At 40.4% G+C, this 26318-nt stretch overlaps 2 protein-coding genes across 12 annotated transcripts in view; both read right to left on the reverse strand.

Moving 5' to 3' along the window:
• The window catches only part of PGAP1 (post-GPI attachment to proteins 1), a 36678-nt gene extending 33665 nt beyond the window's left edge, over positions 1-3013 (reverse strand). Inside the window, exon 1 of one of the 3 annotated variants that reach the window (XM_040703594.2) lies at positions 2812-3013. Coding sequence is in view for 1 of the 3 variants with exons in the window: in XM_015289490.4 (XP_015144976.1) it covers positions 2790-2942 (153 nt within the window). In the remaining 2 variants the exon portion in view is untranslated. Of the gene's footprint in view, positions 1-268; positions 835-2789 lie in introns of those variants that run through there. The other 2 variants (XM_015289490.4, XM_046943906.1) reach the window with 2 other exon arrangements.
• A 515-nt stretch (positions 3014-3528) lies between these two features.
• The window catches only part of ANKRD44 (ankyrin repeat domain 44), a 110473-nt gene continuing 87683 nt past the window's right edge, over positions 3529-26318 (reverse strand). For 5 of the 9 annotated variants that reach the window (XM_015289403.4, XM_040703406.2, XM_015289402.4 and 2 more), the window contains 12 exons: positions 24488-24559; positions 21954-22155; positions 18608-18686; positions 17383-17500; positions 16147-16363; positions 15155-15242; positions 13805-13888; positions 13005-13150; positions 12096-12178; positions 10854-10936; positions 10073-10164; positions 3529-7938 (listed from right to left, as the gene is read on the reverse strand). In XM_015289403.4, coding sequence (XP_015144889.2) covers positions 7673-7938; positions 10073-10164; positions 10854-10936; positions 12096-12178; positions 13005-13150; positions 13805-13888; positions 15155-15242; positions 16147-16363; positions 17383-17500; positions 18608-18686; positions 21954-22155; positions 24488-24559 — 1530 coding nt within the window. In that variant the 3' untranslated portion in view covers positions 3529-7672. Of the gene's footprint in view, positions 9773-10072; positions 10165-10853; positions 10937-12095; positions 12179-13004; positions 13151-13804; positions 13889-15154; positions 15243-16146; positions 16364-17382; positions 17501-18607; positions 18687-21953; positions 22156-24487; positions 24560-26318 lie in introns of all 9 variants that reach the window. The other 4 variants (NM_001012915.2, XM_015289404.4, XM_040703409.2 and 1 more) reach the window with 3 other exon arrangements.

Here is a 26318-nt window from a genome sequence, read left to right on the forward strand (position 1 = left end):
CACAACATCTAACCTAGCACAGAATTTCCTCACAGAACTACAAGCTCTCAAAGAGCAAAGAACAAAACCTCTTTGAACCGGATGTGTTGGTTAAAGCTTAGAGCTGGGAGTCACAGCTCTCAGAGCCCTGTGACACTGCTCTAAACTAAATAAGCAGCAAGCAAGAAAACACTCAATGAACTCCCCTATAGATGCTGGTTGGTTTGTAATTTCAGGTTTCCAAGATATAGATTTGTAACACTTCTGGAAGTGTGAATACATTACTTACAGCTCTCACTTACTTGTGTTACCATCCACAACACATCAGAAACAAATATATTTTAAAATACGTTAAGGTACAGTTTTTAATCTTAAGGAAATATTTTATTTTACACAGCAAGGAAAAAACTGAACTCAGTTTTGCATCAGAAAATGCCTCTAAGGCCTCCATTGAGTGCCTTGCCTACATAGAAGCAGCTCTGCCTCAGTTTTCTCTCAGCTGTGCCCACGGGTAAGCTGTACTTCCCTCCCCCTTGTACCACTCCTCCCTTCCCCTTTTCTTCTCTGTCAGTTCCTCCTTAGGTGAGGACCATTTCCTTTCTCCCTCAGATTTCAAACTGTTTGCCATCCGCAACCTCCCTTATGGTCTTGGATACAGATTACAACTCCAGGGAAAAAAAAAAAAGGAAAAAAGAAGAAATAAAAAGGTTAAGAAGAAAAAAAATCCATGCCAGCATTCTGCTAGCTGGTATTAGCTCAGCAGTGAGCTACGAGGCAGACATAAATGGATTCCAGAAAATCAAACCTACCGCGCTTCAGTGTTCAAGGAGCTTTCTGCTGTGTAATGCAGCACCCACACCAGAAAGAACACGCACCTCTACCTGATAGTCCTGCCTGGTAACGTCACACCAATGCCAGCACAGCAAATTCCACACATTATTAAAATCAAAACAAACAACCCCTCCAAGAACAAACAAGTAGCTGGAAGGTACAATGACTTCACTAGCCCAAACAAGTTGATATTCTCTTCTAGAAGCACTGCTTTCCACACAGTCAGAGCATTTACTCTGGGACCAGTTGCTGTGAGAGGCAGCAGCACAGCCAGATGTGATGTGCATGGCTCCATGTGGAGCTGCTGCCACTTGCCTGTCCCTGTGCTCATCCCAGGCCCTACACCTCTCGCGGCACAGAACCTGTCATGGAGAACATAAGTGCTGGCATGGCAAGTAAATGCAAAAGGTATGTGCTAGCAGATAGTAATTTCAAGCTACCCCTGATAACACCAACCAGACTTTGTGGCTAGCAGGGCCAAGAAGGTGACTGTCCCCCTCTACTCCACCCTCATGAGGCCTCATCTAGAATACTGTGTTCAGGCCTGGGGCCCCCAGTGCAGGAAGGATACCAAGCTGTTGGAATGGGTCTGGAGGAGGGCCACGAGGATGATCAGAGAGCTGGAGCACCTCTCGTATGAGGACAGGCTAAGGAAGCTGGGCTCGTTCAGCCTGCAGAAAAGGAGGCTCTGGGAAGACCTGATATAGAGTCTTTCCAGTACTTAAAGGAAGCTTATATGCTGCAGAAAAAAAAACCAATTTTTAACGCAAGTAGGTAATGACAGGACAAGAAGGAAGAGTTTTTAAGCTAAGAAGGGGAAGACAGATTAGATGTGAGGGAGAAATTTTTCCACTCAGAATGGCGAGGCGCTGGCACAGGCTGCCCAAAGGAGTTGTGGATGCCCATCCTGGAGGCATTCAGAGCCATGCTGGATGGGGCTCTGGGCAGTCCACAGCAAGAGGGTGGAACTGGGTGATCTTTGAGGTCCCTTCCAACACAAGCCATTCTAGGATTTTGTCAATAACTTTCATTTGGTGGCTTCAGACTGAACCTGAAGTAGGGTCTGGCTCCTGGGAGACCTTACAATTTACTGCATGATGTTTAAGTGTTTGTACTTGCTTTGTCAGCATGGTAGAGTAAAATTGTTTGAGCAGCCCCCTTCTGGATGCCATCACGGACATGACCTGACCACACCAAGGTTAGCACACACACCTCAACCGATCCACAATAAACATGCCACTTCGGTACAGCAGATTTCCAAAGAGATCTTTACAAAGGTTACCCAAAAGCTCTGTCAGCAAAGCCCCCATCAGGCACGCAGCCCTCCCAGCTGCCGACAGTGCACACCTGAGTGCCTCTGCTCGCCGACCCGAGGCACGGGCTCACGGCTGAGCCTCTACTTCCCTTCGCACACAGCCGCCCGGCACCCCGCAGAGCACGAGAAGGACTGCGAGACAGGAACGAGCCTCGGCCTACGGCCACCGACGGCCCCGTACGGCCGGAGCACCTGACCGACCCCTTCCTCTTACACAGGCTGGATGCGCCTCTGAGCGGTCTCACCGCGGCAACTAGTGACACACTTATTACTACCAGATAGAGGAAAAAGCAGAAATCTTTAGTCTTCTTTTGCACAGGCGTCAGCACTAAGCGTAACCCTACAGGTAGGTCGCTTTTTTTCGTGCGGCTCAGTACGCACGGCAGGGCACACCGCCCAGCCCCACAACTCGCTCAGGCTGCAGCCCCCTTCCCGACAGCGGCACGCCGGGCACACGCGAGTTCGGAGGCGCCAGCAGCCGTACCTCAGACGGCCCCTGCAGCTGCCTTAGACCGCACGACGGGGCCGAGGAGAGCCGTCCCCGGCCGCGCCCCAGCGGAGCGGTGAGGTCCCGACAGCTGCGGGCGGCGTGATGTCGCCTCACCCGCCCGGCAGCCGCCACCTGTTGCGCCGCCGCCTCCCTCCCCACGCAGCCCCAGCTCACCAGGTACTCGGGGTACTCGTACATGTAGGTCATGCTGCACCGGTTCTCCTCGTAAACGAACAGCACGTCCCGCACCCCCAGCAGCACCAGCGCCGCCAGAGCCCCGTAAAGCACCGCCGCCACCGCGGGCAGCCGGCGGCCAACGCGCCCCATGACGTCCCGCCGCGCTGAGGTGCGGAGCGGCGCGGAGGCCGCCTCCCCCCGCGGGCCGTCCGCGCGCAGACACGGCGGGGCGGGGCGGGGCCGGAGCCGCCCGGGAGGCGGAGCGGGCGGCCGCCATCTTGGGAAGGGCGGGCGCTGGGCCGGCGCTTCCCCACAGGCCCGCCCGCCATGTCGCGGGCGTGGCAGTCACGGCGGGGAGTTGCGGAGCTACCGACTGGTTCCCACAGCCGGCGGCTGCAGCGGGCGGGGCAGCCGCCTGTGCCGTGACGGGGGGCCTTCCGCTCGGCGCCGCCTGCGGGAAAGCCCCATCGTCCCGGCATCCCTGGGAGCGGGACCGCCTCCCGTGCTTTAAACGAAGCGCTTGTAACTAACTTTCCGTGCGCGGACACCTCAGCAGCCGGCGGTTCCAGTCCCCGCGGGCCGGCGGGCACGCGGCCCCGACACAAGGCGCTGCAGCAGCCGCGGCGCGCACCGAGCGGGAACCGCGTGCAGGAGCGCCCTTGGAGCACCGCCCGAGTACTGAACGCTGAGGCGTTTTCCCCTTCTTTGAATGAATAAACAAACAAAATTTACTCCGTTTTTCCAACAGTATTTGTACCATTTTTATTTGTAAAAATAACCATCTGAATGCATATCAAGAGTAGTTTACAGGTGGGGTTTCTCGTTACATTAATACAGCATTCAGTAGTTGAAAGAAGTTAACAAACTGTGCTTGAGAAGGGGCGGTCTGAAGCCCTCAATCCTGCCTCGGGGATACGGGACGCCGAGCCGAGGGCCGCCATTTACAAAAGGAAACAATACCGACAAAACCCCACCGAAACGATGCAACAACATCTCATATCGTTTATTACAAACGTTATGCAAAATATAACACTGGCACCAGATTCGTATCACCGTGGGTTGTAAAGATATATTGCACATGCTAAAGCATAGAATATGAGACAGAACCTACAAAACATGAGATATTGGCTTTAATATGTGGTCACTGCATACAAACGCATAAAGTCACGTTTACACACACACTCGGATTGTCACTGGTTTCAAACGCCCTCTCCTATAACACTGACCTAAGGTTTACTCTGTGTAATAAGAAAGCCTTTTCAGCACTGCAAAAAGTATGCGTTATTCCTATAGAAATGTAGCATATTGATCTTCATTTCAATGCAGGTAGAACATACGAAAAGAAACACTCTGTACGTTCAAAGGAGGTTTGAAATGAAAACTTAGAGGTGACGTATTGCTTCTGTAACACTCACGTGAAAAAAAGGACAACTTCCACAAAACATTCCCATCATACGCAAATATAAAAAGGCACTCTAATATTTCTTACAGGACTAAGGATAAAAATCACAACTTTTTTTCATCATCCTCAAGATACACAATCGAGTTTCTCAACAGTACAATGGATAAACGGGTTCATTTCATGTGTTTGTTCTCCTTTAATCATCTGGCAGTGGTTTACTGCATCAAAGTACCAAACACATCGTGGTGCCCTTTTAGTAGCGATGAACAGAAATCCCCTGAGCTATTTCACAGCAATTCAGGCAGTCCGGAGGTTGTAACTCAGTATCTATGAGAGAGACACGGACCCAATCCCGCCATGGATTCCACCTGCAACTGTGGTTAAAACACAGGATGGGACCATCCTGCTAATAAAGCTGGGCAGGCTGCTGCCCCTCCCAAACACTCGCTGTTTGGTGCAGACGCAGCAGTAGTCCACATGCTGCAAATTGCAGGATCCGGGGTTAAGTGCAACAATCACGTGTGATTAACTCTACTCTTGTACAATGTCCACAGAAAGGCAAGGTAATTATTTACAAGAGTAAAATTATTCCAATGCTCAAATACCTGCCCTAAATAACTAATTCACTTCTACAAGCAATAAATTATATTACAGCTGAACGTACTGGCATACATGAAGAGGGATTCTGGCAACTCAGGTGAGATCTGGGACAGGCCCATACTGCATACATCCAAGGGCCTCGCTCCTGTCACTGCCCCTCAGAACACCATGCTCAGGACACGGCTTTCCCGGTGCCCTTCAGATGCTAACAGATCATTCTTTCCCATGATTTCTGGAATACTGCGTACTTACGGCATCACTAGGTTACAGAAATCATTTCTCAATTCAGTCTAGATTTGATTCCTAGGAGGTTCAGATTAATTCAGTAATCACCTATGCTTCTGTAACATTGCATCCATTGTAAGCAGCAGCAGATATTGCACTACCTGTCACCAGAGTTAGGAGGTACTGCAAATACACAGGAACATTTTCAGTAACTGTATGGTAGCAAGTAAAAATACTGATTTTTTTTTTTTCTTTTTGAATGCCTGCTTGAGATAACACAACATCCTCCTTGAGAAGAGGGCCGGTTTTCTCCTAAAGAAATGATTTCACATAGGATAATGTATCTCTGCATTTCAGGGTTATTAATCTCAATGTAATTCATCTCTGTTTAGAGATGAAGATGCTGCCTGGCAGGCAGGTGGCAGCCATTTCCCATTTGTTTGTTCATTTTAAATGCCATCCTTCCACAGAAACAGAAGTAGTAAAATGTGGGATTTCCATTCATTTCTAAGCAGACACCACTGAAAACTAACAACTGATCTCTGATTTTCAGTGCTTGAAGTGAGGCGGTTATTGCTATCCTGCAGCTTTTACAAGCTACAACTTGGAATGAAGTCAATCATAAAAATGTTATTCTGTGCTATTTCTGAGGAGAAAACCACAGTTTCAGGTGCTCTACCATACTACCACAGAAAAGGCAAGGTTAAGGGAAAACATCATTTTAACATCTCCCTTTATGCTATATTACCCTTCTCCTCTTTCCCATGGCTGTACAGTGTTCTCTCACTTGTCTAGCAGTATTTTGGATCCCTTTCTGATGCTCTTAAATGATGATGCATTTTACCAATATAGCCTGTGGACTTCATCTTCGTATTCCATGTGGTAAGATGGGCGCACTTCTCAAGTGCATCAGCCCCTTCTTTCCACTCAGGCCATCACTCTTGCTGAGATTCACATTTCATTTTGCATTATGCCGAAAAATATGCACAAATACTATCATAGAGAAAAAGCTATAGTTATTTTTCCTGGGCATTTGTTTCATTTCAAATAAATATAAACACATTTACATTAAAAGCATATGAACATTTTCTTTATCCTGGAAAAAAAAAAAAACAACCAAAAAAGAACAAACCTGTGGTCAACACATTGTTAGTTACAAATGTCATCTTGAAACCTGTGTCATAAAATGTAAAATTCACTCAAGACTAGTCATTACCTCAAAAGTTTATATTTTTTGTGGTTTAGAAAAGCTACTTCATCGTGTCACTCACATTTGAAGAAAAAATAAAAGCAATAAAGTCTTCCATTTATTCACTGAAGCATTTTGGTCCTCTTGGTAGAGCTGGTTAGTTTGGATAGGCTTTTGTTTGTTTTGTTTATAAAGTCTCATTCTTCCTTTTGTACATCTGTTGCAGAAGAGGTTCGGGGTCCATTTGACCTAGAAACTTTGGCAGAAGGAGTAAACATATTCACAAAGCTGACACTGCTTTCAAAGCTGGTGACAAAAGGCTCTTAGCGTGCATCTCCGATCCCCTGCCTGGGACATTTTTGTGTTTTCTCCTGTTTGGTATTTCAACTTTTGGTGTTACGCTTTCATTGCTTTACCTTTGTTCTGTTAATCCAAACAGTGGCAGAAGTATTTTAAAAATCAATACTGTCTACAGTAGAAACAAGTTATTTAAGCATAGGAAAAGAAAAAAAATCCCTTCAAGTTGGCAAGACATCATAAACCTTTACGTACACCTTTGTCTACACCTGATTATTCATTTCTGTTCTGACACCAGATTCCTGGCTAACAGCTCAGGTGACAGAAACTTCTAATGACCTTAATTCCTCAATTCTGTAGTGCAAATCAACTGTTCATGCTTGTGCTGAACTGGGGGTGGGGGGGGAGGACCAAGTGATTTCCATTTTCCACAATTGGTTCCACTAACATCAGTGGGAAATATGGTAAGACAAGTAGAATTTGGCCTTAGGAGTTTATATTTTTCTAATTGTGTGACGTAACTAATAACTGTAAAAAAGTGCCTTCTGTATGTTAAGTGCTTAATGCATGCAGAATGTAAAACATTTCTTTTCCTGTAAAAAAGTAATACAGGCAGTTTTAAGATTTACAACTTTACCTTTGGTTTGTGTGAAAAAAAAATATCTAATTATTATAGAGCCCCTGGAACTAAGAAACAGACAAATAGAGAAAAGGGATGATGCTATGAAGGCTACGTTGGAAACGTGTGTACAGCTAAACCACGTAAGTACTTTTTACAAACAGTTCCCTGTTTAATTGTGCTGTCAAAAAGGAGAAAAAAAAAGGCATTTTCTTTCGCTCTCTCTCTCTTTTTTTTTTTTTAAATACTTGAAGTTAGAGGTAGAGACTTTCCACGGGGGCACTTAGGGCCTAAAGCAAACACGAGGAAGCTGAAAAGCCACAGAACAGTAATGGGAATATGTTCCAGTAAATGCCCCCAACTTGGTTATTTAAAGGCTTAATTCTCATCAACACTGCAAATCTTTCAACACCTACTTGTCAAGAGTCATAGTTAAGAATATCGCAGTGGGATTTAAGCTGTCTTAAAAGGCAAAAAAAAAAAAAAAAAAAAAAAAAAACAGCTGAAAGGAAATAATAACGAAATAAAAGCTTTTGAATACCAAAAAGTCAAAATGTTTCAGAATCAGAATCATTTTCATTGTACCCATCCTCTGTTCCTATGTTATTACTCAAGGGCTTATTGTAAGAGTTAATGCTACCCATAGTGGAGCCATCGCAGAGATGTGTCCTGCCCAAATTGTCTTTTTTATAACAAGCGAAGTTGAAAGCCGTCATTGAACTGGAAGGAGAAAAAGGCATCATGGTAGCCAAAATGAGTGCCAGGCAGTCAGCCACGTCTTTGTTAGGAGCGCAAGCCAGGGCTGGCGTATGACCTGGGCACAAACGCAGACAAGGCAACGGTTAGTACTAAGGGTACTGAGAATGGCACTGAGCTATCCTCATATACATCTCTAGACGACTTTGTAAGCAGGAGATGTATGTCCAGTTACAGTTACATGCCAAGCAGCAGGGGTGTGTTACTGTTCTCAAATTAGACATGCTGGGAACATACACACTTCATGGAGCATTTAAATCACTGTGACCACAAGCACTATTCTTTTAAATCACGCAGCAAACAGACTCCACAACAATATATATAAAAGCACTTGCTAAACACAATTCTACAGCACAAACAATGTGGTGGATACAGAACACGGGGTGTACAGCAACAGAGACAGAAACTGGCTTCAGTTTCTGTACAGATGAACAAGTCTCATTCTGAGAACAACAGCTTTCATTAAAACATGACAGATATTAGTTTAATCATATTTTGAAGTAATAAGCAAACAATTTTAAAGACCGGTTGGTTGAGAACGTACTCAACTCAGAGAGCAATTGATTTAGGAATTAAATTGAAGAGAAACTAATTAGATCAGCACAGGTGGTACACGTACAGCAAGTAGGACTATGTGGATATTTTTCCAACTCTGTGTCACTCTGTGTCATTAGAAGAACAACGTCTGCATTCAAAAAGCGTGGCCTATGTTTTAATTGTGAAGTTAATACAATATAGATGTCACTAACTCTAAGAAATGGGAAGCTATCAATTTTGTCTTCACTGCAGTTTAACTTCGCTACTGTTCAAGTGCTTCACCAAAGCAGCTCTTCACATACACACTTTTGAAAGGGATTTGCTGATTATGCTTTCTGTCTATCAGTTTTACAGGCGGCTATGCAGTACTACAGAACTTTCCAACAACTCCTCTATTCTAAGTGCAAAGAAATTATTTTGCAGATTGTTGCATCTTAATTTAAAGCAGTGACCTCCACTGATATCCTACTGCCTCAAGTAAGCTAAAAACATCTGCAGTAGGTGAGTTTCAGAACAGTTTTGCAGCAAACTGCCTATACTTAGGCATCAATAGCAGAAAATAAATAAATGGCACTCCCTCTTCTACTGTGTTCCAAGTGTAAGTATTCTTTAGAACTGTACTTTTACTAAGATTGTACTTAAATTTCTCTCTTCTCCCCTGGTTAAGCAGTTACTCCTAAAAAAACTAAACGTGTCAAATTTAAACTTAATTTTCACTCATTACATGCAAATTGGCTAGATCCGCATGTATGATTTTAACTACAAAAACTATGGTTAGAAGCTAGTCTGGTTCACTTTCCTGTCCCCTTTCTCTAAATGAGGTTAGGGCCAGATGTCTTCAGCGGGACTTCATGTGTTCATCTGGTAGCATTAGGTTAATAAATACTCACCACTCTGCCCTTTTCATCCATAGGTCTCAAATGTCTTGCAGTAATAACTAAGTAGTATTATTGTTGCTTTACAGATACAGCAAGATGGAAGTACCGAATTGTTACATTAATACCATGAAGTCCATATTTTAAGAGAAAGCAGCTTATCTCAGGAAGACATTTTGGGAAAAAAAATGATTGAAGCACAACCCTCTATAGACTCTATAATGCTTAAGGAAGGACTTCATTGAGATCTGAAATAAAATGATCAGATTTATAAACTAATCATTTATTTTAAGAGGCAACAGTAATTTACTTGCATCTTGGATTAGGTCAGATTGTCGAAAAACACAAGTTTTGCTCTCAGAATGAACCAGGATACAATCAAACAAATGTTGATGGTTTTCTTCCTACCCATTAAAACATGCGCTGATTGAATGCATAATCCTTAATTCTTCTGCAAGGAGTCAGAATTATCCGGCGCCACTTGCATGTTTAGGAAATTCAAGTTACCACTGCACTCAAGCATTAAAAAAGACTAGCTGTTGACAGTACATGCAAAATGAACAGTAAAAAGGGACCACTGTGATGTTGAGAATACATTTCTATATTAAAAAAAAAAAAAGTGTCCTTTTTAATATAGATACTCACACAGCTCATTGTCTGTTCTTGGAAGAATATAAGCATCAATGATGTCTACCAGCATTTAAGTCTATTGGTTCAGTCTGTAGTAAAATTACATGTTAGGCACCTAGTGAAGATTGTCTGAGTGTATTGTTTACTTACCATTTTCATCTACTGCTAGGACACATGCCCCTTTCGCTAGTAACTCCTCAACCACCATCTTTAAGCCGTTACGTGCAGCAATATGGAGAGGTCTAAAAATAAACATTATTTTTGTTGTTTTAGTTCAAAATAATTATTCTAAGAAGAGCTAAGCTGCTCCTGTTTGGGATGGGAACAGCTAATGGGAGAGGAAGACCAACTGCAAATTGAAGGGTGGGAGGGAGGGGAAATGAGCTAAGGAGGAACGGATTCATCTGCTAGCACTAAATCAACTGCCTGAGCTTGTGGTTAAATCTGCTGTGGGACTCCTCCATCCAGTCAAATACTTGCAGCTGGAGTAAGAACACTGATGGTTACAACTCTGCTTGTAATGTGCAGTATGGAAGGCAGTCATATATAAAATATTACCTCAAATAATTTGAAAAATTAAATGTACCACCTTAGATTGATTAGATTTAAAGTGAATCTTGAAAAAGGTAGAAAATCCTTTGCAGGTAGTTGTATGCTTACACAGTCACATTATGAAAAGACATTTTGATACAGTGTTCAAATATAAATGACCTCATATTTTCCACCAGATCATGTATACCATGAGATTAAAGAAGTCAAAAGTGAGAAAGTAATATAAACACAGTGTTTTCAAGGGCAAGCACTTAAAAAAACACAGTAAGAAATCGAACTTTGTTGTTATCCGGAAAAAAACCCAAGACATGAAATTAAGAAGCTACATCAGAATCTTCTGGGAAGTCAACTGAACTTGAGAGGATCAGGCAATACTTACGTCTGCAATGAATTATTTTTTGCATTAATAAGGCTCTGCTCTTGTATCTTGTCAAGTATTAACAAGGCACATTTTTCATGACCCTGTAGTTGAAAACAAATAACTGTATCAATTTAATGAGAAGTTTAAAATGGAAGCAAAATAAATGTTATATATAAATGTGATATGTAAAAAGTTAATTTAAAACTCAGAACATGTTACTCAGTTTATAAGTGTCTGTTATAGATGAACTGTAAAAGCACTAAAACACCATTTACAAATTGCCACTACTAGAATGCTTTAGCATACTTACAAATCTAGGCATTTACCTGTCTTTCAACCCTCCACTCATGTATGAACTCACCTTCTCAGCTTTCAGGAAGACTTGAATTTCCCTCAAGAGAAATTATTCGACTGATTACTACAACTACACAATAACAGAGCAAGTGAGAATTTAATCTCAAAAACTAACACTGTACTTCCTAGGTCTTTTAAATGCCTTTCTGCGTTATTAATAGATTACTACAAAAGCCCTTCAGCATCAGAGCTCTGTGAGGATGAAACAGGCAATAACACAGACCAGAGCCTTATTTCTGATACTGTTTCAGCATAGCAATTCTACTGCCCTGGCAGGTGAACAGCTACCTGAAAGGACCTTGAATATTCAGCAAAGCTCACGTGTCTACAGAAACTGGGGTGACACTATCTGGAATCCCATCTCTGAACAGGAGCAGTAGAAAAGTCCAGGAAGAGGGAATGCCACAGACGTTGTGTTTTTATTTTTTGCCAAGACAGGCAACAGCAGTAGCAACTGGTATCAATAGGAAAAAAGAGGGAGAAAAGGCACCACCACCAATCTTATCAGTGCCTCTACTTTTACTGTTGCAGAGTTCAAGATAAAATTTTGGGTCCCTTCCACAAAATTTGGAGAGTAAGAATAAATATATATTCTGTTTTTTCTTCTTGTTTTTTCTACTGACCCTATGTTAAGCTATTTTACAGGAATATTATTTGGTAAAAATATCAAAGGATTTTCAATTATTTCTCTTAGTGTCACTTATTTATGTTTCAGCTGTGTCAAGAGGCACTCATCTTTCTCCATTTACTAAGTCCTGAAACAGACTTGGAAAGAAGCTCAGTACAGTGCTCTCACTACAAGTCTGACCATCACATTTCTACTGTGGAATTTTATTTTTTTTTTTAGGAGGCACACCCACACGAGAGACTGAAGATTACAGAAGCACGCAGTGGTCTTCAACTTACTTTACTGCTAGCCAAGTGCAAAGATGTATTCGAGTCCTTATCTCTTAATGTCAGGTCAGCCTTGGCAATGTTCACCAAAAAATCTGAAATTTAGAACATAAATCAATGAGCAAATGCAATGGGCAAAGAAACATGTGAAAACAGAGGAAAAAAAGCACTATTTCCAATATGTGCGTGCTTATGTGTTAAGCCTTGATGCAGCATAAGCTTTATGAGCATGAAGTGAAAGTAACGGTAGACATCACAATAATCTTGTGCAGTTAATCTGCAACCAAAGGCAGACCTCATACATAAATGAAGATGAATCTATGCCTGACAGTTTGAGACAAAACGAACTCCCCCATTTGCAGATCAGCAAGTTCTGCCTGAGTCACCTCCTGAGAATAACTCTGGATCTCGCTCTGAGAGGACTAAGTGGATATAAAGAATTTAGGGTGCGGCCTGTGCTGTCAAAGCTAGAGAAAAGAGAGTTCTGTTAAGTCAATGCAACTGCAATCCCTATGTCTGCATCAGGTATTCTAGCCTGGAAGAAACAAGACTCCCTGTAACATTACAGAAAAAGAGATAACACTTAAATCTTTTTCACACATGCAGTTTTCCTGCCTCTTAAAATCAAGGAAGTAGTCAGGAGAAAAGAGTTACTACTCCTTTTGTGCTCTGAGTGCATTACAATGCACTCTTTGGAGGAAATAAAACTCAGGTTTGTTACTGCAAAGCTTTGCAAACACTGCTGAGAAACATAACTGAGAGGAAATATTTTTTTAAACTGTATACAAGTAGAATTTCTGTGCAGGGCTGAAAGAAGTTTTCTCTTCCTTAGTTTTCCCAGAAAAAAATGATCATCTACTTGGAATCAGTAACTGCAGTCATGCTCACCCTGAAGATGAGCTGGGGCAAGGAGGCACTTACCAACAGCACCAACATGACCGTTCTGAGCTGCCATCATGAGAGCTGTTTTCCCTGCATGATCCACAGCATTCACTTGAGCGCTGTGACTCAGGAGGAGCTGGAGGCACTCCACGTGGTCCGCGAAGGCTGCTGCGTGAAGGGGCGTCCTGTGGGCAAAGTCACACAGCCACAGATGTTACTGAAGAATTACAGTATTCCTGTTTGTTTCCCTAAAAGTGCAAAACATTCTGAATCTTAGGGAACATTTCCACCAGAGGAAAGCTAGAGCAGCAACATGCAAAACAAGTTGAACTATATTTACAGTGTCTGCCCCAGCAATTTTATTTAAGCATATACACACGGTGAGATTATCAATTTGACTAAAGATTTGACTGAATGTATATTTCTTGCTGTACCAGTATGAATTATTTTATTTTCAGTTACACGTCCTGAGAATGTTAGCATAACAACTTTTAATGACATATTTCTCTATTTGTACATAGCATCACCTTACTTAATAAGTAATATGTGTTTAAATATTTAACAGAAAAAAAATAGCTCCAGGGAAACATCCTAGACTTGCACCCATCTTAAATAAAGAAAATACTGTTTTCTTAATAGCAAAATTGAATGCTTCATAGCTCGCTTGCTTTAAGTCAGCCATCACTTGACTCTGTTGCAGTGTAAGCTGCTGTCTGAACAAGTCAGCATTACAAGTCTTAGCTCAGCTGCAAGGGTTATTTCCAGAAGTTCAGGAAAGAATTATGAAAAAGAAGAGATATTCATGATGATGAAAAGCAATTTGTTTAAGAAGCTATTACCTTCCTTTGTCATCTTTGCAATTGACAATGCTGGCATCGATGGCTCCGATGAGCATTGATGCACAGTTTTCATGATCGTTGATTCTGCCAAAGATACATTTTCAAGAAGATAAAAAGTCTACAAATTTACCACTATCCAATATCATTTACTTCATTTCCCATTAATATTTCTTAGTGATTATTTATAAGTTACCCCAACATACATACTTTGCCTTAATACTTTCAGTCACAATTCTGACCATTCATCATCACTTCACTTAACCAAACTTCATCTATTGCTACGGATTTCCACACGTAAAGCCAAGCTGATCCTTCAATTCCCCATGCACCAGATTAACTGAAACTGCAGTACCAAACCAGGATTAAAACCTTAAAACCTTTAAATCCTTTAGTCTAAACAACAAGCACAGCTGAACTGAGAAAGCACTTGGTCATATACACCTACATATAGAGGGATTTAGTCTAATGTTTGAGGTACCGAAATACACAGCTCTTCCAACACACACTTTCAATATTTTCCTTGGATGTACTCAATACTCTCCCGTTTATTGGCAATTCGCCTTATTTCATTATGAAAATGAACAGTGTATGGTAATATAATGACATACAATATGTTTGATATGGCAAAAGACACACTTATGTCATCTTAGTAGCAGTTCTTTCATTTTATATTTATGTGCATCTTTAAGTTGCGTGTGCTTTGAGGTGTGCTGGAGAATTACATACTAGTTCAAAGGAAGAAAGATTTCTTCTTCTAAAGAATTTATTTTAAGTAGAATAAAAACAGTGCTTTAAAACTGTTTTTATTTCTCTAATACATTGTTTTTGTTTAATTATGTATCACACTTGGAAACTATCAACATTTCTTTTCCATCTTGCAACAATGTGGACTGTAGAAGAAAAATTTACACAACAGTAACTCCCATCATTACTCCTGGAATATATTAATTCTTCTAATAGGAGGAGGAGTTCATAATTCTGTCATTCTAATAGCTCGGGTCATGGCCTAAGAATGGAAGAGCTATGAAATTCCACTCAGTGCCAAAAAAATGCATAGGCCCGCAGTGGTAAGAAAGGGAAAAGAAACTGGAAAAGGAGTAGAAATACAGCTACTTAATGACACGTCAGCATTTCATCAAGTAGCTCAGATGTATTCAACTTATGCCAAATACTCTTTATCATGCAACTTCTTTTTCTCAGCAGAAGAATAAGCACCATTTTATGAACAATTTTTAAATTATTCACTCATGCAAATAATATGAAATAAAGTCAGCTTTCTTCTTATGTTACTGCTTTTTCCTGGCATAACCCAAAGCAAAGCATCTGCATTTGTTACAGATTTCTACTTACACAGCACAGTGCAACGGAGAGAAGCTATTACCATAGAATTTGCGGAAAAATTTCTGTTCCAATAGTACCTCTATGCAGTTTTCATGACCTACGAGAGACAGATATCTCAAGTGTTGCACAGAGCAAGGAATTAACTTATTTCATACCAGGAGTAGGATTGTAATTTAACACTTCAAGCACATTAAGGTTGAACACATTGTGAGCATGAACTTTTATGTGACAGAGTTATAAGCAAATGCATTTTAGGGCTTTTTTAAGGATTTTTTTTTTTTTTTTGGTAGGTTTTGAGTTTTTACCTTTGTTTTGTTGTTTTTCTTTTTTTTGTTTTTGTTTATTTATTCTTATGGCAGCAGCCCAATATTAGCCATCAGTTAAAAAAAGGGGGGAAAAAGGGGAAAGGGGGGGGGGAGAAACGGGGGGGAAATGGTGGGGGGGAAAACGGGGAAAAGAAAAAACAAAAAAAGTTGTATTTTCTTTCTCATATGTGATGCTACATACATGACCTTATACATTCCTAGATGGTCTGAAGTGATGATAGTAACAAGTTTTATTTTTATATTAGGTAAGAAGTATAATCAGTTCAGACTGCCCACCTAATGATGTGGTCTCCGGCACTAATAAATAAAAAGGTAACACCTTGGTAAATAAAAAGGTAACACCTTGGTAAATAAAAAGGTAACACCTTGGTAAATAAATAGTTTACTTCAGTAAACCCAGAATTTCACCCTGGCCTCCTGTGATGGGAACAAACGAGCACAGTGACTGTGAACTTCTCTGTAAGTCACAAAGTCATTGGGAGGTATTGCTGGAACTTCCTTGGCTCCTGAACTGAAGGGTAAACATAGCAAAAACAAACCACAGAGAGCCAGTAGAGGAAAAATGATCTGACTCTTCATTTCAGCCTTCTCAAATTGTCAGTCTGCTTTGTTATCATGCATCCCTAAAACAGAGGCCACTTTGAACTTGGCAACAATCCACAGGGATAAACTTACCATTGTAACAAGCCCAGTGCAGTGGTGTATAACCTTGATTATCCTTTAAACTGCAGTCTTCCTCTGAAAGTGCAATCTGCAGTAATTCACTCAGCCAAGTGGCATGACCCCGAGCTGCTGCGAAGTGCAGAGGTGTTCTACCTCTAGCATCTTTACATAAAATAGATACTTCTTTCTCCAAAAGCATCTGAACGCACTCTTCATGCCCAGTCATAATCTGGCAACAAAGAAATGAGTAAAGAGGTTGAAATAAACATAGACTTCTACCCAGGAAACATGAAATATGACTGATGACTATAAACATGAAAAAGCCTGGATGGGATTCAGGTGGCAGAGATGAAGCTCCATGGGTACCTATGCACTATGTGCCTATGCACTACATATATACCTATATGCACTGAAATATATTTGGTACTGCCTTTCAAAGGCACTGATTAGTAGTTTGTGGAAGAGACTTCTTTAAATAAGACTCAAAAGCTAGGAGGAGTTTAAGGTTAGGGAGATGTAGGAGCAAAGGGTGATACTACAAAACCTGAATCTGGCTACTCTAGACAGCATACAAATGTGTGAAAAGAACTGAAGGGAAGATAAAGAAAATTATCAGAAGTATGAAAAGATGCTTTAACAGCTGGGCCTCTGTAACACATATAGTTTAGCTTTAGCCTCTTGGTCACGTTCATGTACTGATGTCAAAACGGAACTGCAATTTTACACCATAACGTTTATTAGAAACCAATGTTGGACTCTAAGCTGAACTGCACACTGCAATTATTACAGAGTTCTGAATAAATATGATTGCTTGCATCAACTTCACATTGGGTAGGAAGATGGCTCCTAGAAAAGGTTGCATCTGAAACTTCACTGCTTCTGGATAAAAGTTTAGGGCTAACATAATTACATTCTGCTACCCAAGAAAAAAGATAATAACTGCTGGGCAGTCCTTTTAAATACACCATTTTCAAAATTCATGATGTTCTCAGTTATAACAATAATGATTGCTATAGTAAATTGTCTATTCACTAATTTTTTCTGTTACCTAAGAGAAGATCCAGTCTTTAATTAATTAAAGTGAACAGTCAAAAGCAGGGCAGATTTGTCCCAATTTTTACCTTACTGACTCTTTTTGGTCATGTTTTCAATCGTTAGCTATATCACCTACATTCAACATCCCCATGCTTATAAATGAATTGCGGTGACAATAAAACAAATACTTAGAATTTAGAAAAATGAAGTTACCCCTCGATGTAAAGCTGTGCATCCCAGGAGATCTGCTGCATCTACAGATGCTTCTTTTTCAAGTAATAAGGAAACAGCATCAATGTGTCCATATGCCACTGCAAGCATTAGTGGAGTTCTGGAAGGAAAAAGAAACAAAACGTCAAAACAATAATAGTCACATGTATAAAATGGCACACTACTTGCTGCTGCTAAGTTACTGTAAGACATAAGTCAGGAAGCTCTGCATTTCTCTCCATTCCTACCCAGAAATCTATTTATTTCACCATACTCATCTATACAAGAGAAGTGAAAACAGTTGCATAAAATTGTTCTTCAGATGTCTAATAGCCAGCTATCATGACTGAAATAGATAAATTCATCTGTGAGCAGTTTACAGAGCAACGTCATTCCAGACAATATTTTTTCTTTTAAAAACCTACAAGTGTTGTCATCTCCAGCAACACAAGTTTTACAGTACCAAGTTGTGAGTGAATGCCTCTGCTAATTACCAAGATGACAACAACTTAAAGTATTCCTTCTGAAAATAACAAACAGTTGTTTCAGGTGGAGGAAGGGACATGAAGAAACTATGGAAGCCAAAATTTTGGTTTGGACCAATAGATCTTCCTCTTTTCTTTTTCTTCTTTCTTTTTTTTCCCCCTCCTGAAAGGGATCTATTTTCCTTCTATATTTAGGTAAGACTAATACCATTCAAAATAATATGTACAGTCAGATACATTCCAGATACCCCAAATAAGAAAAACATTCAAGTTTTCACTTCTAGAACATACTCCATTATTCTCTCTATAGCTGTCATTTAATGAGACATAAAACTTTTGTAGGAACATCTCAGACTTAGGGTTCACCTTGAACAAACATTCTGTCTCACTTTGTCAGCATAATATACCTGTATACATATAATATATGCTGAAACGTCAGCATTTCAGGAAATAAGACTCTACAGACATCTCAGGATCTTGTTAGTTTTTACTGAATCTGGCTCTAAGAATATATGAAAAGTTGTTTACAGTATGAATTAGAGGCTGTGATTAATGAATAATCCTTTCCACATGGCTTAGATCAACTGCATGCATACTTTGTAGTCTCTGCCAAATTCTATTCACAAGTAGTGCAGGAAATACAGTATTTCAAATAAATGCTTTTTTTTTTTTTCTTTTTAAGTAAGAAATCTGAGATGCCATTTGAATTACAGAACTGAAACAAAACCACCACAGAAACTTACTGTCCTTTGGCATCCGTCACATCAGGGTTGTCTGCAACTTCTAGCAACAGCCGTAAACAAGGCGTATGACCATTAATGACTATAAAGAAAAAAGTGTGTATAATTGGGCTTAATTTCAGATACTTTCCCATTGGAATGCTTACAGATATGAAATTTCTTATACATATATATATACACACACACAGAGAAAATATTCCCCAAAGAAAGAAAAGAACGTTGCCACAATTTACTTCTACCAATGAAATGATGAGCTCCTTTTTTTCTTTCCTCAGTAAGACAAGTACTACTTTCCTTTCTTACACAAATCTCAAATGACTAAAACAGAAACTGCGATTCTCACTACTGAGAAGATTTCTACCAAAGCAGACAGCATTCCAAAATCCCTCGCAGTGAGCAGGCAGACAAGGCTTTCTGTGATCAGTTGTGGAACACCTTAGGAATTTCTCGGCAAGGCTCATTAATATTGTGTGGGCTGCACAAACAAGTTCCTTAGTGCTGTTTTGTTGTTGTTGTTGTTGTTTTGTTTTTTAAAAGCATCTATAAAGAATGACCAGTGTTACACATTTTATATTCCAGGAAGCACGACATTACTTCCACATTTTGCTCCCCAGTGACCTCCAAGATGAATACTGACAGCTGTGAGGAAGCCGCGGGGAGAGGAGCAAAGCCTCAGAGCAACGCCTCCACAAAAGGCAGCTAATCGTGTCTCCACTTTTGGCTCTCAGGCTCACATGTGTGTTCTCTCTCAGGCTGGTCAGTCACACTCTCCCAGTCTACTGCACAACACCTCTTCAGGCCACTCAGCTGCCTCACAGCACTCTGGTTTGCTGCAGAGCCAAATTTCTCTGACTGCCAGGCATGCTCAAGGTGACTGAAGTTGAGTACACAAAGTCACCACTACTGCTGATATTCTATAACCGAAAGACTGTTTTATCCGATTCCACTTCTTTTTCCCCTCAAAGCCCTGTTTGGGATCTTCATCAGTCAAAAAAACTCTGATGAGACTATTCTATTCAGTCAGCAAGGAGGTGATGGCACACGATCCTGTTAGCTGCTTGTTTGGCCAGAGGACCAACCAGAGAAACAAAAATCCTTGGGTTTTTTTTTCCCAGTTTTTCTACTTTAACATTTGAAGCCGTGGCTACTTCTCAAAAACCGGATTTGCTCTTTAAAATGCAACCTACTGCTGTTGGAAAACAGCTCCAAGGTACTACATTTTGCAGGGCTAAACACTGAAAACCCATCTCTGTCCATCAGCTGGCTTAAAGGCATCAGCATTATATGACCCACAGGATGAACAGGAATTTCTTCTTTAAAAACCAGTAATTCCTGTATTCAGTACACAGAAATTATGTCCTCCTTACAGAGTCACGCGTTCACATTGCCCACACCCTGTGGGCTGAGGCAAGAACCTTGGGTTCCACCTATGTCACATCATTCTGGCAGAGAAATGAGTGCACATCATCACAGTTAAATCACTCCTCCAAAAATAATCCTAGTCACTCTACTAAAGAAAAATAAAATACATTTTTAGTTATTTACCACTACGTAATAACATATACATAACATGTAAACGCTTCTGCAGGGTTGATGAATAAGTGACTCACAGGGGAAACAAAAAAAAGAAAAAAAAAAATCAGTTCTATCATCCCGCAGGAGGAAGAGAAATCAGAATTTGTTCAAACTGATGTCTGAAAAAGATTTTGGTAAATGAGTTTTTGAGCAGATACTCCCAGGAAGACTTCAGAGCTAACCCAACAATTGCTAAGTACTACAGACCCTGCAGGGAACATTAGTTTTGCCAGCAGAGCTACAGCACTACACTGGGCAAATATTTGCAATGGATCCCCCAAGCCAGAGAGAGGAAAGTCTGGTGGTAATAAAATTATACAGGGAACACATAATTTAGGCTAAGGAAATTCTCCATGTTATGTTATGAGGTCAAAGGAAGTCTGTTCCCTGAGGGGAACAGACAGTAAAAAAGAAATACTTCATTAGCTGAATTATTTGTCTACTGAAGTCAAAAATCCCTTTGCTGAAGAGAGCTCTGCAGAGTCCTCTAATCTAATCCATAGGTTCAAGTCTCCTTAAATGCTGTGTTCAGCAATTCCGCTTCTGTAATAAGAAGGAATGAAGACAGACACTGTTAAGGGATAGGCACACTCTCCTTCTTGTTTCTTTCCAGTGAATGGTAAATGCATGCAAGTTTTCACTTGTGTGTGTGCAAACACATACTGCCACGCAAAGGATTAATTCAGCAAGAATTCTGCTAGATTTCTCAAAACATGCCAATTTACCTCTTATGACTGCATTGCAAATATAAGACACTGAATATCACTGTGGCACTATGCAGTTTCCAACAGGTGACATCATTCTTTGTTAAAAGACTCCTAGATTGTTAAAGAACAGCGTAACAAAAAGCACAGGATTACAAGTGGCTCTTTGTAATAGGTGGAGACAGAAGCTTTGTTCCACTGCTGACTGCACAGAACTCTGACCAGCTCTCATGGCTAAACAGTAAAGGACGTGTATGGATTTTATTCTGAGCAAGATGAAAAATACACAGAGAAACAATTAAGTCTGAGAATTAAAAAACTGCCTGATAAAGTATTCATTTTTCTTCCCACTAGAGGTCACTGCTGGGTTGTACTGAGTCCTTGAACTAACAGCCAGAGGAGCAATATTCCCCTTGGCACTGCTGTGTGCTTAACCAACAAGTATGTATTAACTAATAACCTTTAAATAAATGGCAAATTCTACATTTTCTAGTTAATTACACAACACGCTGTAGTCAAAGTATAAAGAATGGAGCAACACCTAACAAAAGCAAATTGACAAGCTGGCTCAGGAGAATAACATTTGAAAGAGGATGAATTTCTGTAACGTTACCACCAAAACAGGCTGAAAGTTTTGAACACAGAACAATTTCATTGCCACCAAGGCCTGCCTGTATTTTCAACTATTTTTTCCCTAGGATAAGCAGTGAAACAACTGTTCTCTCTTCCAGTCTTTCTTTTGGCTAAAGAGCCATTAAGTGAAAGTGCTGTAGGAGAAGCACCCCACATCTTAGAGTAGGTGTAATGGAGGTATGGTAAAGCACAGATGAGCAGGTAAAGGCCGAGCAGAATAGAGTGTGGAAAAGCAGGGGCTTCTGTGAGGGATAACCGAACCATGGGACAGAGGAGAAAGACCATGAGAATGACAAAGTTAACTGCAAGACCACCTCCGTACACATCAAGATTTCTTCCGTTTAGAAGAAATAAGCATAGGGATAGTAGGTACCTAAAGCTAGCTGCATACATGCTAGAGGCTTTATATTGTAAGTGTAACACAAGAGCACACTCACCTGAAGCATGCAGGGGAGTCCTTTTGGTGACATTGTCTTTTACAGTGACAGAAGCACCCTGGCTGATGAGAGCTTCCACGCACTCCGCATGCCCTTTAAATGCAGCCAGGTCCAAAGCAGTGCGTCCTTTCTCATCCTTAATATCTAGATCTACCAGAGATTGGAGTAGCACCTCCAAGGCTTGATGATGACCATTATAGGCCTGGAAATATGAAATGAGTCACGTAAGGAACACAAGTCTTGCCTTTCAAAGACTTTCACATAGAACATGAATAATATCTGTCACTGTGGGTCTCTCAAACACAATAGAAATGACAGTTTCTTGACTTCTCATGACTCTTCACCTTGAAAGGATTTTGCCAAACTACACTTCCACTGATACAAATAGCCAAGAGACTCAAAAATTCCTAGTGTTCATGGACGGAAATTATGTTTTTTTTATTTACTCTGCTTCTAATACAGTTCAAGGTGGGGAATTTCAGGCAATGATTCACTTCAACACAGGCAAATCAACAATTCACTTTTCAGCTCGTATTGCGTTTCTTCAGGGAAACAGCGGCTTCAAAAATTAGGTTCACCAGAGTGACGCTGGTCAAAGACCACATGGATCATCACCAAACTGACTGACAAAATCAATACATCTGCCGTTTCTTTAAGATAGGCATTTAATGTAATGTATTGCTGATCTCAACTGAACAAAAACAATTCCCAAAAGAGACTTTTGAGGCAGTACTAATAAGCACAATCAACCTTGACCAACTCTTCATAGCTGATGCTTCAGAGAGTATTCCTGCCAGCGAGATCGCTTGGTAGAACAACTGCCATGGCAAGTAGATGCACTTCCAGACCAACAGTCACATTTGGGCTGACTACACAAATGCAGCTGATGTTGCAGAAACCTAATGGACAGTTCCAGAAAGTGGAAGCATTTCATGTAGCTTTGTAGTGACTGTCCTCCTCGCTGTCAGCCTAAGTGAATATTTTTTGTTTATATATAAATGTATAAACATGTTACTAGAGTTGATACAATTAATGAAAACAGAAGAGAAATACAAAAATATGAAATAACCAGACACCAATCTTCAAGGTTAAGTACTGTTGGAAGCAGCTTGCTCTTCATGATTGTTCTCAGAAGTACAAGAGAATGGGACAGAGCAGTGGCCAAGCAGTTGTTTCACTGTTAGACCAAGATAATTACATAAGGGAGAAAGAAAGGCAAAGGCAGAAAAAGAAAATCATTAGGAGATTAGGGCACAGAGAATCCACATCCCAGAAAACAGTCTTGATGCAGTTGTTAGCCTTTCTTCCCTATTATAATTTATTGGAAAACAACCAGCGATAGCCTGATCTTTGATACAGTTGAAGTGTGAGAAATAACTATGTTTTATGTGAGCTTTTTTTTTTTTTCCTGAAGTGTTTTAGGGGTGTCTCAGGTGAACGAAGAGCTGTTAATCGGCAACAGATAAAATAGGGAAGACCTCTGGCAGTGTCCTTGCAAGGATTTTGTCCAAGACCAGCGAGGAAATGAGCTTGCTGTCTGGCCAGGCGCAGGTCAAGTCCCTTCCCAGCACAAGAATTTGTTTTGGTGATACAGCAAGCTGTAAACCCTATCTGAGTTTCAGATACTGTCCTTCCTGCTCTCTTCAAACTGTAAAGAACTGAGAAAACAGCTTAGTGACAAGCCTAGTTCCTTTTAAACCAACTTCTGGCTCTTGTTCCTTCAGATGGTGCATGGAAAATTCAAACGCCAGGTAAGAGCAGTTCAGACTGGCTGGCAAACAGAGATATGATCACTACAAAACTAAAACATGCTCCTGTTCTCCAGTAAGCAAGTTTCTTCCCCATTGAGAAGAGAGCAGATTCACGGTGAGGTTGAACAGTCAGTGTGGGGCCAGTTTGTGGAAGACACGTGAAGATAGCTCTCTCAAGCTGAGACTGTTCAGTTTAAAAAAAATAAAAACATTAGAAGGGCCTCATTGATGTGTTGGTACATCTGAGCAGGAGAGCAAAGACAGAGCCGGACTCTTCCTAGTCATGCCGAGCAAAAGGACAAGAGGCAAGTAATGGGCACAAACTTAAACAGGAAAATCCATGTAAATACAAGAAAAAATATTTTTTACCATGAGGGTGTTCAGGTACTGGGACAAACTGTATGCATTCCCACACCTAGCTGTATGCCACACTATTTCTGCACACCGTATGTCTGCAGGGGAACATCCCACTCCATCATCAGAGCCACGGGCTCAAGCTCCAGCTCCAACTTCATAGACTGGTTATAAAAATAGCTTGCCATTTAATTTCACTTCAGTTTCTGTTTCTTCTACTACCTGAGTGCTATAATCCATAGAAGTGAAGAGCTTCAACTGCCAGAAACTCAACAATTCCAGTTTAGAACCTGTTTTTCTTACATCTCTGTCTACATCCTTTCCTAGTTGTTTCAAAACCAAGTCTAAGATTAAACCTGCTTCAAAGACAAAGATTAAAGAATTATTCTTTGAGATGATGATCAAACAATTTACACATCTCATACTTACAGCTAAATGCAAAGGACTTTTCGTAGCTGAAGAATCCGATTCCTCAAACATATTGCTGTTTTTTTCCAGAAGCTGAAAATGAAAGAAAAAAAAATCTTAAAACATTCTTGTATAACTTAGGATAAGCTCTCATGAGTCAGCAGACCAAAAAAAAAAAAAATAAAAAAAATCTGATGTGAATACTGAAGGGCAATAAGGAGTAAGTACTTCATGTTTACAGTAAAGCATTTTCAAGTCTTCTTCCCCTATAGGATAGAGATAGAAAACCAATTTGAAAGCCTTTAATGAACATCCTTACCCTGATTAGTTTCCCTGAATCACAGAGATTGTTTGCATGATAAAGGAGCAGTAAAAGGAATAATCTGTGGAGTAGAGCCCTCAGTCATTTTGCATTGGAAAAGCGCTGTTTCATGACTACACAGGTAACGTGCATATAAGCCATTTCTGTTTCAGCATTTTTTATAATTCTGAAATTTGGGTTGATAATAATTAGAACTAAGCTGCTAGAAATTTCACAGTAATTTGTATAATTTATCAGAGTAAGACTTCCTTACATAGTCTTCTAGAATGCAACACATACTTGAACATAAACATCCTTACAAAACTAAAAAAAATTAGCATCTAATAAAATGCATCACACGTTTATGATTTTCTACATTTCAATGGATCCCAAAGCATTTTAAGGCTTACAAACGGGGTATTTCTGCCCAGCGAGAATGAGAAACTATGGAATTACTGTGACTAGCACCCCTCCACAAAAGCACATGAACCCTGGCAAGGCTACCCCATTGAGGCTGCAAAGAAAACTTCACAGAGTATTGACAAAATATTGTGAATTCAACACTTTTGAGTAGCACTACTGCTGGCATGCAAGGCATTTTTACTTGAATACTACTCAGAGAGTTAGTCTCCAAAATCCTCTGTGACTGGAAAATAATGCTGTCCAAAAAATTAGTAACCAGAGACTGCAAAAAGTAAGAAAAGTGTGACAGGTAACTACAAGTGACTTGAAACATTTCTACGGTTCCAATAAGGTTTTCCAAACTTTTTTGAGAGAGTAATTAATTAACTCAAAAACTGAAGAAGGGGACAGTGGTGACAATCTGGACAGTTCTGTGGTACGTCAACATGGAATGCTGTCCAAAGAGACTGGTGACATGTATGGTAGGCACAGAAATTACCCAACCTGCACTGCAAGATGATGGTATACGCTGAGCTCACATTTGCCTAAACTTTCTGTGTAACAAAACAGTCCTTAATAGACCTACATCAAAGATAAATTTTTCCAAAGCATCACAGATCACGTATTAAGCAAGGACATTAATCTGAAGCTATTACAATAACAAAACACAATAACACAGAAAAACTATTCAGTAACTTTGTTTGTTTATTTCAAACCTAGTGAAATACCTGGACAGAGAAAAAAAAAGTGTTGACATAAATACTATTCATAAGCAAGTGAGTGTGTGTCTTATTACTTACGTAATATGAATTCTAACACAATCTTGCAGATAAGGGAAAAAAAAGCAAATCCACATCACTTTTTTAGTAGATTTGTGGCAGAGTTACAGAAACACATCTGTTACAACCACATGGAGAGACCTCCAATTTAAAATACCATCCTTCTCTTGTATTTTAGATGGATGGAAACAGGATTAGGTGGTAACTCCGAACACATGGTCACGAATTTTCAGTTACACCAAACGTGCTCGAAGTAGGTAATTATTTCAACTCTGATTTTCTCTGTTGAGCAAATGAACTATAAAATATCCAAATGTGAGTACAAAGCCTGTTCCCCAGTCTGCTCAATACTGAGCCTTACTACAAGTCC

The sequence above is a fragment of the Gallus gallus genome, chromosome 7 (genome assembly GCF_016699485.2).
Source record: "Gallus gallus isolate bGalGal1 chromosome 7, bGalGal1.mat.broiler.GRCg7b, whole genome shotgun sequence".
Lineage (NCBI taxonomy): Eukaryota > Metazoa > Chordata > Aves > Galliformes > Phasianidae > Gallus > Gallus gallus.